Source organism: Triticum urartu, chromosome 7 (assembly GCF_003073215.2).
Source record: "Triticum urartu cultivar G1812 chromosome 7, Tu2.1, whole genome shotgun sequence".
In the NCBI taxonomy this organism is placed as follows: domain Eukaryota; kingdom Viridiplantae; phylum Streptophyta; class Magnoliopsida; order Poales; family Poaceae; genus Triticum; species Triticum urartu.
The window spans coordinates 419,658,633-419,669,208 of record NC_053028.1 but is presented as its reverse complement, the minus strand read 5'-3'; the positions used below and the strand labels follow the sequence as shown (position 1 = coordinate 419,669,208).

General features: G+C 49.9%; 1 protein-coding gene across 1 annotated transcript; it reads left to right on the top strand.

Moving 5' to 3' along the window:
* Window positions 1-4,674: 4,674 nt before the first annotated feature.
* Window positions 4,675-7,810, top strand: LOC125523180 (F-box protein PP2-B10-like). The gene is made up of 2 exons (XM_048688234.1): window positions 4,675-5,277; window positions 7,067-7,810. The coding sequence occupies exons 1-2, from the start codon at window positions 4,820-4,822 to the stop codon at window positions 7,500-7,502; spliced, it is 894 nt and encodes a 297-aa protein (XP_048544191.1). The 5' UTR covers window positions 4,675-4,819; the 3' UTR covers window positions 7,503-7,810.
* Window positions 7,811-10,576: the final 2,766 nt, after the last annotated feature.

Here is a 10,576-nt window from a genome sequence, read left to right as displayed (position 1 = left end):
TGGCAGACACACCCAGTGGGTGTACAGATACAAAGATCTTCGGAAAAGAGACTCTACAAACAGCATATCATAACAGACCAAGTGTTGAGTCGACTGACCTGGACGTTGCTCTGAAGAGCCGAACTCGCGTCATAGGCTGCTTGGCTGGCCTCCCGAGCCATCTTCACTTGCTCCATCATGATCCCCGCCTAGCGTATAGCCTCCTTTGCAGCAGCCTCTTGGTCCTCAGGGACGGGGTATGTGGCAAAAAGCGAAGACGGATCCACAGTCGACGACGAGGGCCGCGCACTCGCCAGAGGAACGGCGAAGGTCACTGAAGCCCGAGTGGCGTCACCACCATCCCGAGCCTCGGCCTCGGACGCCGGAGCGGATTGGTGGGGGGTCTTGTCAGTCGACGCCCTCTTGTGCCTCCTCACTCTCAACGGTTCGTTGTCTTCATCGTCTGGGAGGTCGATAACATGAGGAGGAGCTACAAGGAAAACATTCAATCGACCAGAGTCGCGATAAAGGTTCAGTCGACTCAAAGGCAGGACATCAGCAATCGTACCAGGGTTGGAGGTAACAGCGTCCTCCATCTCTTGGTCGTCGTTCCTGGCGGAGACCTCAGAAGTAGCACCGCTGCAAATCTCGAAAGTCAATCAGTTGGCTCAGAGAATCGACCAAGGATCCGTCCACGGCCGACAAAGGAAAGCAAGTCTTATTATTACCCGGAAATGGTAGGAACAACCATCTTCATCTTGGGCAGAGCCTCGGGCGGCTTGGATGGCGTCGCTCGTGGATGCTTGGGAGCCCTCCCAGTCGGCGGAGGAGAAGAAGTCCGAGGGCGTTTCGACGACTGCCCAACAGGAGCAGTCGCCTTGCCACGTTCCCGCGCTGGATCGTGGCTGAGCTTGGATCGCCCCTCCGGACGGGGGGTTCAACCTCCTCCTCCTCCCCTTCGCTGGAGAAGATGTCGTCGCCTCCCTCTCCCTCACCATCAGACTCCCACTCGCCTTGGTCGTCCCCGCTCTCGCCTCCGCTCGCCTCCCCTTCCTCAGTCGACCCCTGTGCCCCGTTGGGCGTCGAGTACATCTCGGTGGTCGCCTAGAAAACAATAGACAAGACGAAAGTCAATCAACTTATTCAAAAAAGACCAATACAGAAGACAAGATATCAGTCGGGAGCACAAAGACATACCTGGTCCACCTCATACGAGTTGTCGAGTGGGGTTACCCTCCTGGCTCCTCGGGGGTTGTCTTTGTTCCCCGTGATGCTCGACAGCCACCCCTCCACCATCTTGTCTGTGACCTCCTCCGGGTGGACCCGAGTGGTGTCGTCAAGACCCGAATACAGCCACATCGGGTGGTCGCGGGCCTGGAGCGGTTGGATGCGCCTTTGAAGAAAGACCTCCAGCAGGTCCATACCAGTCACGCCCTCGCGGACAAGCTCAACCACTCGACCTGCCAGAACCTTGACTTGGGCCTTTTCCTCCGGCGCGACTTTCAGAGAGGCAGGCTTCTCGGCTCGGTCGAGGGAAAAAGGAGGAAGACCAGTCGACTGCCCGGGGGTCGCCTCGTCCTTGCAGTAGAACCAGGTCGACTGCCAGCCACGGACCGACTCCGGGAAGGTGATAGATGGAAAACAACTCTTCCCCCTCGTCTGGATCGCCAGGCCCCCGCACAGCTGGATCACCTGCGTCCTCTCGTCACTCGACTTAGCCTTCTTGACCGATTGAGAACGGCAGGTAAAGATGTGTTTGAAGAGTCCCCAATGGGGTCGACAACCCAAGAAAGCCTCACACATGGAGATGAAAGCAGTAAGGTAGACAATGGAGTTGGGAGTGAAGTGGTGGAGCTGCGCTCCGAAGAAATTCAAGAAACTCCGGAAGAAAGGATGGGGCGGCAGAGAAAACCCTCGGTCGATGTGGGTGGCTAGGAGCACGCACTCACCGTCGCGGGGTTGAGGTTCGATCTCTCCCCCCGGAAGACGCGCAGCTTCGTGGGGAATGACTCCCCCCTCGACCATGTCGTCGAGATCCTCTTGCCGGAGCACCGACGGCATCCAGTCGCCCTGGATCCAACCTTTGGGCAGAGCGGTCCTAGAGGAAGATCCGCCCCGAGCTGACCTCTTCCCTTTCCCCGCTGCCGCCGCCTTCTTCGATCGCTCCAGAGAGGAGGTCTTGCTCTTCGTCATCGTCGCCGGCGAAGTCTCGCATGGGCCTGCTGCGCTGGGGCGGGAACGGAGGTGGCGGAAGGACTTGCGAAGGGAGAGAGGCGGGAGAAAGGAGGAGAAGAGAGCGCACTGCTTGGAAACCCCGAGCCGGCGATTTATAAGGGACCGCTTCCGAGTGGCTGACTGGTAGGCCCAGGCTATCCAGTCAAATCCCGCATCAGACGCGCGCGCAGTACGTGGCGAAAAAGGCGACGCGGAGATCGAGGGGCTTCCGCTTTATCGCTTCCAATTACTGCGGCCGCTCCCGTCCCGCGCGCTTCCCAAAATCCAAATCCCGCGACATCCGCGGGCCACAAAAACGACTTGTCAAAACAGAAGACCCCGATCGCGCCGGCGCTCGGTATGTCACAAACAAAGAAATTCACTCGACGAAAGGCCTGGAATGGATCAAGGCGACTGAAAAAGGTTGGCAACGTCATCCGTGACGATTGACCCAAAACGAGGCGCTCATGTAGCCCGAAGAACCAGTCGGAAAGATCTCCAACTCTTTCCCCACTCTAACCTCGATCCATTCGGGGGCTAATGATGAAGACATGTACCTAGGGTTGGGACACGGACCTGACCAAAGAGTCTTACCCTAGGACACCCCTAGGAGAAGTCACCTTTTCCTCTACTCGAAGGTATCCCACTCGACGGGTTCAAGACACTCGACCAAGAAGCTATCACTCGACCATGAAGCTAGCCACTCGACCGAAGTTACTCCGCAGGCAAACGGTCGGGTATTAAGTAGTCTTTATGGTCATTATAGCACTTTACTAGGGGCGTTACCAGTAACGCCCAACCTTAAATGTACCTTAAACCCTGCATTACTGAGGGCAGGAGAGGGCCGACGAACTCTATATAAGCCACCCCCCTCCTCAGTATGAAGGGTTCGCACCCCTGTATCCATACACGCATAATCCAGTCAACCGCCTCCGGGCTCCGAGACGTAGGGGTATTACTTCCTCTGAGAAGGGCCTGAACTCGTAAACCTCGCGTGTAACAACTTCCCAATAGCTAAGATCTAGCCTCTCCATATTCACCCCCCTACATCACTGTCAGAGTTAGAACCACGACATCTAGAACGTAGAAAGAAGTGCTTTTCCACCGGTATCAACATTCTATCTGGAATCAGTAGCGATAATTGTTGTATTGTGAGCCAGCCCCGTAAGACACTACGCACCTCCAAATTATATAATTTTTCCAATCATTTCATTTATACAACCCGCAAATAAGATAAGATCTTGGCTCGCCCTACAAAAAAACAACTATATGCCCTATAAACTTGCTTGCTTCTTCGAATTTCGAAATAACATATAGAAAGTGTTTCTGTGATGAGACCATTCTCGATCGATAAATGCGATAAGAGCCTATGTGTTTCACTGGCAGTCGGCCAATAGGGGAAGGTTGTAAATCCGGCGAACCGACCGCTTTAAGAACGTGATTGTTTTCTCTCACTCAGTTATCAATTGACAAAGATGACCCATTCTTTTTCGCCCTAAAAATGACAATGGTATGGTACTTTTTCTTAGTTCTAGATACATCCTCTTTTATCCATTTTGATGATAAGTATTTTCGGACGGAGGGAGTACGTAGGACTGAGAAGTGAAAATCATATGGTTTTTGTATGGACCACCCTATTTGCATTTGTTTTCTTTTTGTTACACACACTCGATTTGAAAGGGAAAATACATTGTGTTCAAGTTTATTTTACGGGTCCCCGAGTTGAATGGAAATGTTGTCGAAATGACACAACATTCACCTAATCTTTCATAGAATAAATACTATGCTCTCTGCCATGCAACAAATCAACTTGTATCATACCAGCACGTTGTTGTGTCTCATGGGAAGGAGGCCTGTTTATTTAGAGTCAAATGGTTTGCTTAGAAAGATTCTAATTTACACATTTCCGACTTGACGGAGTTGGGCACGAGGCTTGTCTTGCTCCAGCCTCCGGTGTGAATGACGATGTTGGATTCCGTCTCCACTTGGGCTCTCCTCTCAGATGGAAGGAACCCCGGGGAGGGACGGGGTTGCCACCAACCAAGTGAGCCAATGAATCTCCTCTCCTCCGCAGAGTTGGCGCTTTTGTGGGAATCTTTTGCGTGCAAGTCCAAGTATCTGCGCGGCCAATCATCCATCCTCGCTTCCGTGCCGAGAACTGCGATGAACAGTTGATTGGTACTAGTAACTATACTACCAATCGCGTAGCGACATCGCTTGGCTATCTAACCGTCCGGATTCTGTTCGTCTCCGACGACTTTACCGTTCCTTCATTTGATTTTCTTGTCCAATTTGCTCGCTCGCATGTGTACGTCGCCCTCCACGTATGCCGGTGCGGGGTGGCCGTCCACGTACGGCTAGCGCTCGCCCCGTCTTCCTCGGTGCAGTGCACGGAGCAGAACGCCGTCCACCTTTTCGCCGTCACTCTCTTGACCGAGCCGGTCCCGCGTCGCCATTATAAGCCGTACGGTCGATATGTACAGCCACCAGCCAGGTCCTGCCCACAAGGCCACAACGCAACGCCAACATACAGCATACATACGCCGCGAGTTGCCCGCCCCGCGCCCCGCTGCTTTCTCCACTCCAAATTTCCAATACTCAGGCAGGCAGGCGGCTGCTAGATACGATGGGCAGCCACGCGGGTGGCACGGAGACGGCGGAGGAGAGGACGCGGGTGTGCGACCTCCCGGAGGCGTGCGTGGCGCACGTGATCGCGCTCACCTCCCCGCGGGACGCCTGCCGCTGCGCCGCCGTCTCGCCCTGCTTCCGCGACGCCGCCGGCTCCGACGTCGTCTGGGCGCGCTTCCTCCCGCCGGACTACCTCCAGCTGCACCAGGCGCCGGCCCGGCGATTCCCGCTCTCGCGCTCCGCCTCCACGGCCTCGGCGGGGGCGGCGGCGTCGACCAAGAAGGAGGCCTACCTCGGGCTCACCGACGCGGCCGTGCTGGTGGACGGCGGCGGCATGGCCGTGTGGCTGGCCAAGGAGAGCGGCGCCAAGTGCGTGGCGATCTCGGCGAGGAGGCTCAGCCTGCCGTGGGACGACGGCGAGTTCAGCTGGACGTGGACGCCCCACCCGCTCTCCAGGTACGCCCAACATCTTTTTGTCCCTGTCATTAATTTCTCCTTTCTCCTCACTCCAAATCAACACAACTCAATTGCCAGCTTTAATAACTTTAATTAATTACCAACATAGATCGATCCATGGAGCATATAGTTTGTTCGATTCGTTCCATTTCGTGAATCAATTCTAGCTGCTTTCATGTCGACATGATGACGATTTGAATGGGTGGAACGGACGGGCCATGGAAAGGCAATTGGACTTGGTTTTCTTTCCTTCTTTTCGTGGCGTAGGAAGGCGATTGGAGAGTTGGTTGCGACAAGTGCCTCCATTACCGAGCTCCCTCCACCTCCAGTGGGCGTGCCCGCGTATTGAACAATTCTTTCTCTTGATTAGTATACTATAAGGTGCGAGTGCGAGTGAGTGCGCGGCAGTTGTTTTTGTTTGTGAGACGGCAGCCAAGCAAGTTAAAGATGATGCGCGCTTTCTTCTAGAAACAACACACACCAATTACAATTAGTCCAACAGTGAGACTTGTTGCAGAATTCACATCCACGAACTGTTGCCTCAATTTACTTCTTCTTTTTTGAAAGGTTTGCATCCACTTCCCATACGTAGTAGACTCGATCTTCTTCCACGCGGAGTACATAAATAACATCTCCCGCCGGAGCACTTTTCCGACGGAGTCGTAGAAATCACCGGCGGCAGGCAGGCAGGAGGATTGAGCAAGTAAGTGCATGCGCGTGCATGTGGCTACGAGTACGAGCCAAGTCAACTCCACCCCCTGCGGTCGGCTGAAAGCCACGCGACTCCCCCAACAATAATACGGCATCCCTCATTAGTTGATCACTCGTCAACTTGCCCACAATCTCACATCAAAAACGAAAAAAGAAAACCCTTACCCACGATCGCCGTCCACGAAATTGGTTGCATCCATGAATGAATTGATCGATGCTCTGTTTGCATCCATGCAACTGTATCCGCGTGCATCATGCGGCTCATTAAACAATGGTATCCTCGCCTGGCTGTGCATCGCATATGATCGATGCAGATTGCGCGGAAGTTTTCCCTTCTATTACTCCCTCCTTTTTTATTTATAAGACTCAATTCAAAAATCTCACCAACCAAGGTAGATGATGGGTGGTGGAATATTTTTTGTAGTTTGCAAAAGCATATAATTAATGCTTTTGTTTTCCTCAAAAAAATTATGTTTATAAACGCATTAATTGCAATGCATGCATGCATAAAGTGCATGTTGGCCAGTTTTCTTTTAATACTTGCATGCAATGATTTAATGCACATTGAAATCTGAACATATAAGGGGATAATCAAATTAAGCCTTATAAAATGGAAAAACTAAAATTTTGAGATAAGCTCTATAAATCGGAGAGGAGGGAGTATCAGATTATAAATAAATTTTAGTACTGCTACTGGTATCTCTGTGCTGATATTGACGATCACTATCAGCTAGCTGACTTACTTTTTGAGATAAGAGCATGGTTATCCGTGTTAATTACCATGTCATTTAGAGTCAACCTAATAGTCCGCTTATACAATAATATAGGATTTTAATATGTACTGCTTTATTAATATCTGACCAACCTTACAATCTCACAAAGTATCTTGGGTCTTGTGCTATAGCCGGCTTTTATTCTACAATCCATTTTCCTTCTCTCTCATCTTTCCGCTCCTCTAACTAAACGAAGATATAATATTTTAATCCTTATAACCTGCTTATGTTATCCTATTATACTTGCTATAAATAAATGACTTCTCCGGTCCAGATTAATTTAATGGTTTGCCTCTGTATATCAGGTTCGCGGATGTGGCCCAGCTGGTGGACTGCACGTGCTTCGACATCTACGGCCGACTCCCGACCGCCGCGCTCACGCCGGCCACCGCCTACACAGCGTACCTCGTCTTCACCACCGAAGACACCCACCGTGGCCTGAGCTTTCCGGACCAGGAGACCACCGTCAGCGTGGGCGGCAGCGCTCCGTCGCGCCATGCCGTGTGCCTCCGCCCCGACCCCACTGATGCGCGTAGGTTCAGAGACAGCAAAGGTACGGACGACGTCCACGTAAGGGGGCCGGTGCTGCGCGGCGATGGATGGTGGGAGGTGGAGATGGGGCGGTTGCGCACCCGCGACGAGGCAGTGGTGGGGGAGGAGGTGGCGGTGAGCTTCGAGATACTGGGGTGGTACCCCAAGCGCGGGCTCATCGTGGAAGGCATCGAGTTCAGGCCCATCTGATCGATCCTAGCTAGAGACCTCAAGTTATGTTTGTACGCTGAATATCGGTTCATCTCGTCGATGAGCGAGCGCATGCATGTGCGTCTAGTTTGTGAGTAGTAAATTGGACAACTTTGTTGACACATTTCCAGAACATGTGTCTAGTGATGCCATGGGCATAATCGGTGTAGGTGGTGTTTGGCTCAGGTGGATTCCGAAAAAGCTTATGCGAGCAGTGAGCTGTGAAGAAATAATTGTGAGCTAAGAACGAAAGCTGAAAGCCGTTTGGTTGAAGCGATTGTGAAAATTTTGATAATGCCATGAGAGAATGTTTATGTGTTGATTGACCGTAAAACACTTATTTACACATTGAAAGCAAATTATCAAGTTTTAATGTTGCATAGGCTTGAAAAATATGAACAGAACAATTATGGCGAAGTTCTACATCGTCGATACATTCTAATTTTATGGAAAATTCATCAACACTCACAGAAATTGGTACAAATGGTCATATATTTGCATACACATAAATATGAAAAGTTTGGAAGGAAATTATAACTTTTTACAAGCTGTAATTCATATAAAGACCACAAAGGATCTTTGCAAAAAATCACACAATCCTTTCCATTTTCTCCTGGCGGCTATAAATTTTCCGTCCATGTCCCCTCTCCTCCCGTGTGGCAACTTCATTGTCTCTTCCCAAAAGTTTATTAGGGAGAAGCTTCTTATCTATAGTCTGAAACAAGTCCAACGCCAGACCAGTCATATCGGGTCACAAACTTAAGGTAATCACGATCTTCAGAGTGTTAGTCAAACGGGAGTGATGAAAATATATTTGTAGATTTTTCAATAAATACTCGAAATGGTTTTGAGAGGATCCGGAACCGTTTTAGGGTAACCGGATTGGGTAATACCAGGTATTACCGATAATTAATATATAGGTGAAAAATGTTTCTGAAGATATTAAATTATATATAATATTCTCTAGTAATTGTTAGAGGGATTTTATATTTAATTTAATATCAATGGGTCTAATAAGGCCAAGCGGTGGAGTGGAAATTGGGCCAGCATGGCCCAAGAAGGGAGGCGCCCCCTTTCCTATAGGGGAGGCCAAATTGGGGTTGGGAGAGGACTCCTCGTCCCACTCTAGGCTGGCGCAAGGGGGAGCTCTTTTAGATACAGGTTTTGGAGCCTCCTCTAGTTTTTCTAGCCCTAGTTCTAGTTGCTCCTAGTTGACTAATTAGAGCTTGGTCTAGTTCCTTTAATCCTCATAATTAGAAGCCAAGTGTGTTTCTAATCTCCTCCCTCTAATTCTTTGGCGATGATTAACTTTGAATGGCGAAGCGCTGCCGGATCATGAAGGTTGCACGCTTGCAACCAAGTAGAGAGGTCGTGCTTTCGGTCTTCGGTTCAAGGGACTGTTCATGGGCGGTTCGTGGGATTGTTCGTCGATGGTTAGAGGGACTCCAAGTACGATATACACTGACACGTTCTTCTTCCGATGCAACTCAATGACGGTAACGATCGTGATCCCAACCTGTTATGCATCTTCATATTGATCTTGGGTGTGCGTAGGTGTGGATTTTTTGTTTTCTACTATGTCCCCCAACAATGGTATCAGAGCAATTATATGAGTAGGTGCAAGTTGCGATCTAGATCAAATGTGGATGTGAGGGTTTGATGTTCTTGCTTATGCTTCCCTCAAGTGTTGCTTTGGTTCAATTCATTGGCGGCATGCTGAGGCTTTGCACAAAGTTCTAACAATCACTGGGCTCTGACTGTCGACGATCTGCTAACAGTTCTTTGGGCCTCATCATAGTAAAGAATAGTGAACTGCCACGTACACAAGACGGTGCTGAAGATGGATGATCTTCTAGGGGGTCACGCGTATTTGACAAAGTTTAGTGTGGGGTTAGAGATTTTTAATTAAGTATCTTTCCTCACACACTGATGCTTCTCCGTCGTATCTATAATTTTTGATTGTTCCATGCCAATATTTTACAACTTTCATATACTTTTGACAACTTTTTGTACTATTTTTGGGACTAACATATTGATCCAGTGCCCAGTGCCATTTCCTGTTTGTTGCATATTTTTTGTTTCACAGAATATCCATATCAAACGGAGTCCAAACGCGATAAAAACATACGAAGTTTTTTTGAAATATATGTGATTTTTGAGAAAAAGGATCAATGTGAGACGATGCCCGAGGGGCCCACAAGCCCTTGAGGCACGCCCCCTACCCAGGGCGTGTCCAGGGGCTTGTGGCCACCCCGTAGGTCGATTGGAGGTCTCCTTCGGCCGCTAGGAAGCTCATACCAGAATAAAAATCATGTTAAAATTTCAGCCAATCGAAGTTACGGATCTCCAGGAATTTAAGAAACGGTGAAAGGCCAGAATCAGGAGCGTAGAAACAGAACAAAACACAGAGAGATCCAATCTCAGAGAGGGTCTCGCCCCTCCGCCACCATGGAGGCCAAGGACCAGAGGGGAAACCCTTCTCCCATCTAGGGGGTAGGCCAAGGAAGAAGAAGGAGGGGCTCTCCCTCCCCCTCTCTCCCGGTGGTGCCGGAACGCCGCCGGGGCCATCATCGTGACGGTGATCTACACCAACAACTTCGCCGCCGTCATCACCAACTCTCCCCCTCTATGCAGCGGTGTAACCTCTCTTTTACCCGTTGTAATCTCTACTTAAACATGGTGCTCAACGCTATATATTATTTCCCAATGATATATGGCTATCCTATGATGTTTGAGTAGATCCGTTTTGTCCTATGGGTTGATTAATGATCGTGATTGGTTTGAGTTGCATGTTTTATTATTGGTGTTGTCCTAAGGTGCTCTCCATGTCTCGCAAGCATGAGGGATTCCTACTGTAGGGTTTGCAATATGTTCATGATTTGCTTATGGTGGGTTGCGTGAGTGACAGAAGCACATACCCGTGTAAGTAGGTTGTTTGCATATGGGAATAAAGAGGACTTGATACCTTACAATGCTACGGTTGGGTTTTACCTTAATGATCTTTAGTAGTTGCGTATGCTTGCTAGAATTCCAATCATAAGTGCATATGATCCAAGTAGAGAAAGGATGTTAGC

What these genes read in the sequence shown, in the direction of transcription:
- LOC125523180 (XM_048688234.1), top strand. Translation starts at nt 4,820, where the DNA reads ATGGGCAGCCACGCGGGTGGCACGGAGACGGCGGAGGAGAGGACGCGG. An exon ending in ACGCCCCACCCGCTCTCCAG is followed by an intron (nt 5,278 to 7,066) that starts GTACGCCCAACA and finishes TCTGTATATCAG; the next exon opens with GTTCGCGGATGTGGCCCAGC.